General features: G+C 38.3%; 1 protein-coding gene across 1 annotated transcript in view; it reads left to right on the top strand.

The window, feature by feature from the left end:
* The first annotated feature begins 1,059 nt into the window (after positions 1-1,059).
* LOC108690543 (serine/threonine-protein kinase minibrain-like) overlaps positions 1,060-4,559 on the top strand; it is a 4,713-nt gene continuing 1,213 nt past the window's right edge. The window contains exons 1-5 of the mRNA XM_018197886.1: positions 1,060-1,225; positions 1,475-1,642; positions 1,723-2,009; positions 2,104-2,250; positions 2,444-2,876. Coding sequence (XP_018053375.1) covers positions 1,093-1,225; positions 1,475-1,642; positions 1,723-2,009; positions 2,104-2,250; positions 2,444-2,876 — 1,168 coding nt within the window. The 5' untranslated portion in view covers positions 1,060-1,092. The remainder of the gene's footprint in view (positions 1,226-1,474; positions 1,643-1,722; positions 2,010-2,103; positions 2,251-2,443; positions 2,877-4,559) is intronic.

Below are 4,559 nucleotides of genomic sequence, written 5' to 3'. Positions count from 1 at the left end.
CCTTTGCTTTTTTGCGAAATTTTCATGGAAGATCAGAGATCCTCACGGGGGATGCATCATCATTGTCGATCGTCGATCGTCCTCACGCGTGACGTCAAGTCGAATTTTACACGAAAGCGATCGACCATCGCTTTTCAACGGCGTGGTTTTCACGTGGTCGCGAGCATATCGATTCCCGGGACGGAGGCGGCAGATCGGATTCTGCGCCCTTTTCCCTTTTGCTTCTCCTCCCTCGCCCTTCCGCGTCCCTTTCACCCTCTTGCGTCGCGCGCCGTTCTTCCACCTCCTTCCTGTCGTCCCGTAGACGCGAAGATATTTACGGCGAATTATACGATTCAGCTTTTTTTTACGATTCGCGGCACCGGTTTGATCGAAGGAGCGGGGAAGAAGAGAAGAAGAGAGTGGCAAACGCGGGTTTTTATGTTTTCTTCAGCAATTTATACATCGTGGAAAAATTTAAGCGATCGATCGGGCTAGTTTCTCTCTCTCTCTCTCTCTCTCTCTCTCTCTCTCTCTTCCTCTCCTCTTCATCTCGCGGAACGTCATGGACCTGCAGCCTACATGCGCGAATAATAACCTCTGGCCGCGTGACTCGTTATGTAACCCCGTTTGCTAGGTCTGGTGAATTGATAAAGATAAGCGGGTCGCACGAACTTTTGGATCAATTGGTTGATTGTCCAAGTTACCTTTCCCCGATGAATACGATCGATTACATAAGTCATGACTTGACGAAGAGCTCCGTTTTAGAATTCGATACGATAATGTAAAATAATCCTAATGAATACTAAATAAATAAAAAAACATTATATTTGAATAAATGCGAAATTTTTATAATTCACTCTCACATTTTCGAAAACAGGAGGAAGAAGAGATCGGTGATAAAAAGTTTAGCATTAGAAATAATTATGATATGATAAATCGTTACGTTTCGGTAGTTATTTATTTTTCGATAATTTTCTTGAATGTTTCTGTTGCTCATATGGAGCATAGAATTCTGTCAAACTTTCAGTTATATATCGAGGACATAGTGACTAATTTCGTTAATTTCTTTTCCAGGTTTACTATGCGAAGAAGAAGAGAAGAGCACAACAGATGCAAGGGGAAGATGGTTCGCATAAGAAGGAGAGGAAACTCTACAACGATGGTTGGGATGACGATAATCACGATTATATCATCAAGAATGGGGAAAAGTTCCTCGATCGATACGAGATCGATTCTTTAATAGGTAAGACGAAAGAAGACAAGCAATATCGAGTTAATTGTATTTATCGAACAAATATAATATCGCTATGATTTTCCGATGATATAATCGATAATTTTTATTTCTCGAATATATTTTTTAAATACGTAATCAATAATATGTTATTTTTAACAACTGTTGTTTAAAAATATTACATTTATTCAAATTGATTTTATTTATTCGAATTGAATTTATTTTACTTATTCGATGTATTTATACGTTTTCTGTTTACAGGTAAAGGCAGTTTTGGCCAAGTAGTGAAAGCATTTGACCACGAAGAGCAAACGCAAGTGGCAATAAAAATCATCAAGAACAAGAAGCCTTTTCTTAATCAAGCACAAATCGAAGTTAGGCTATTGGAAATGATGAATAGAGCGGATACCGACAACAAGTATTATATAGGTGCGCCAGTATAAACTGTGCTATAATTAAGAGATATCGCGCGACGTGACGTCTAACACCTTTTCTCTTTTTGATTACAGTTAAACTGAAGAGGCATTTTATGTGGCGAAATCACTTATGTCTGGTATTCGAACTGCTATCGTATAATCTATATGACCTACTTAGAAATACGAATTTCCGAGGAGTGTCATTGAACTTGACAAGAAAGTTTGCACAGCAACTGTGTACTGCCCTCTTGTTCCTGTCTACGCCGGAATTGAACATCATTCACTGTGATCTGAAACCTGAAAACATCCTTTTGTGCAATCCCAAACGAAGTGCGATAAAAATAGTCGACTTCGGTAGCTCGTGTCAACTTGGACAAAGAGTGGGTATCTTAGAAAGAGTTAATTAGCGCACATTCTCTTTTGATCTGTCGGTCCTTTTCATTTGTCTTTTTTCTTTTCTTTTTGCGTTTGCAGATATATCAGTATATCCAGTCCAGGTTCTACAGATCTCCGGAAGTCTTGTTAGGAATACCTTATGACCTCGCGATAGACATGTGGAGTCTGGGATGTATTTTAGTAGAAATGCACACGGGAGAACCTCTATTTAGTGGGGCCAATGAGGTAAAGACCGACCATTATACAAATTGTTTTTAATCATGTTGAATTTGTAGCTCTCGATAATTAATTATTAGTACGAGACGCTACCGTATTAAGATACATTTACATGGCAAAAAGTTTATTTGATTGGAAGGTACATGTTACGTTCGATATAATGTAGATTTCTGCAACATAAGGAATTTCTTATGATTTGCAGGTCGATCAAATGAACAAAATCGTAGAAGTACTAGGAATGCCACCGAAACATATACTGGACCAAGCGCACAAAGCGCGGAAGTACTTTGACAAAGTCTCCACGGATGGCTCGTACGTGCTGAAAAAATCCAAGGACGGTAAAAAATACAAACCTCCCGGCACGAGGCGCTTACACGATATTTTAGGTGTCGAAAGCGGTGGCCCCGGCGGCAGGAGAATGGGGGAACCAGGCCATTCGATGTCCGATTATCTCAAGTTTAAGGACCTAATTGTACGGATGTTGGATTTCGATCCGAAGACACGGGTAACGCCGTATTACGCACTTCAGCACAACTTCTTTAAGAGGACAGCCGATGAGGGGACCAACACGAACGTTGCTGCTGCCAATAGCGCGAGCACGAGTCCGGCAGTGGTGTCGATGAGCCAGGATCATGGTAAGTCCGATTAACCATTTAGCCGTCATCTCATTTTGCCGAATCACTGTGTAACATAAAGGAGAGAAGTACCGAATACGCATTTATGTGCTTCACATCTGAGTTTCTTCGAAGCTGACAGGTTTTCAATGTTGAATTGTCTCATCCATGCCCACGCCGTGTAATTCCGTGTCGCGGTTATCACAATTCAAATAACTATAGCTGAAGTTGAAAACGTGTCAGGTTTGCATTATGTCACAATAACTGTACCTTAAACGATTAATTGCAGCGAGAAATATGATCTTACTATCAAAGTATGGCTCTATGTCGCTTGATTTCATTCATCATTCATTATTAATATTATATTTGATTACTTCACCTAATGATACATTTAATCCATAGTTTCCTCTGAATCGGTCTTCTCAGCAAATGGGTACCGCTATAGAAAGAAAAGTCATGACTTTTTTTCATTATTCACTATTTATATAAATAGTTTTCTATAAATGTAATAATTAAGAGGCAGGTTAATATTTATAATTGCATTCACATGTTCTGTTCAGGCTACAATAGATTACTTGAGAGCTTACAGGAATTACCAACGTTTGAAATCGTTTTTGCGAACGATTTAAAAGAGAAAAGATGCATTTGATCATGGCTAATGATATCTCTGAGCTGTTATTGACTATCTTTGAATAATTGAACATAAGGTAGATATAAACAGAAACTCAAGACGGACAGTTCTATTGAGAGTTTAGGAAGGTTTTGATTTGTGCAGAAAATAAGAAATTCTTCATCTTTTTTTACAATCTCTTAAATGAACATATTTTTAATATATTTTTGTGTCTCTGTTATATTTTTCTTAAAAACTGTGATTATCAAGTAATTATCATAGGTGACATCTAGATGATATATTTGCTCTGTACTGATAAAGGTTAATTATGCTGTGAAATACGTACATTTGTGATTCCGCGAACAATCATAATCCCCCTTTTTTAATGATATCTTTTATTTTCTGCGCAAACTAAACGATACTTGTTGTTGCCCGTAGATATGATGGGGGGACAATACGTGGCTCGATGACTGTCGTATCCGCGGGGCGGCGACGACCTGTCCTAGGCCCCAACCCTAATCTTACTTACTAACATAAGTAAGTTCTGTATCTAACAAACAATCCTATACACGCTAAAAAACTAACGATGTCCCTAATAAATCATATCCTGGCCTCGAATGTATTGCGCGAAGCTTTGCTTGCTTGAAGGTATTCCCTTTTGGGACACGGATTGATATTGCTAGCCCGTGCCTCCTTATTTTATCGACACGATGTATTAATACACGATGTATGACTAATGTCTACTGCGAGGCCAATTATTCATTATAACACGAGACTGTCCTTTTTGATGAATATATTTTAGAACATAAGGACAAAAAAGAAAAAAGAAAATAGCATCATGTCACTGCTGGAATATGTTTTCTTTTATTGTTTTTCGTGTTGTTTTCGCTGTGATTAAAAATAACAAATTATTTTACACGAATGTTGTCCGGGATGATTACTGCAGAACATATTCCAACTAAAAGTATTGCATCTGTGTTAAGCGAATTTCTGTTTTGTAGAAAAGTCTCTCACATCATTGTCTTCTAGTTTTTTTGTGCATGCTTTAGCTGCTTGCATCATGCACTTTATACAAGTGCAATGCTGTAAATGGG

Source organism: Atta colombica, unplaced genomic scaffold (genome assembly GCF_001594045.1).
Source record: "Atta colombica isolate Treedump-2 unplaced genomic scaffold, Acol1.0 scaffold33, whole genome shotgun sequence".
In the NCBI taxonomy this organism is placed as follows: domain Eukaryota; kingdom Metazoa; phylum Arthropoda; class Insecta; order Hymenoptera; family Formicidae; genus Atta; species Atta colombica.
The sequence above is the reverse complement of the archived record's forward strand: the minus strand, read 5'-3'. Positions and strand labels throughout refer to the sequence as shown.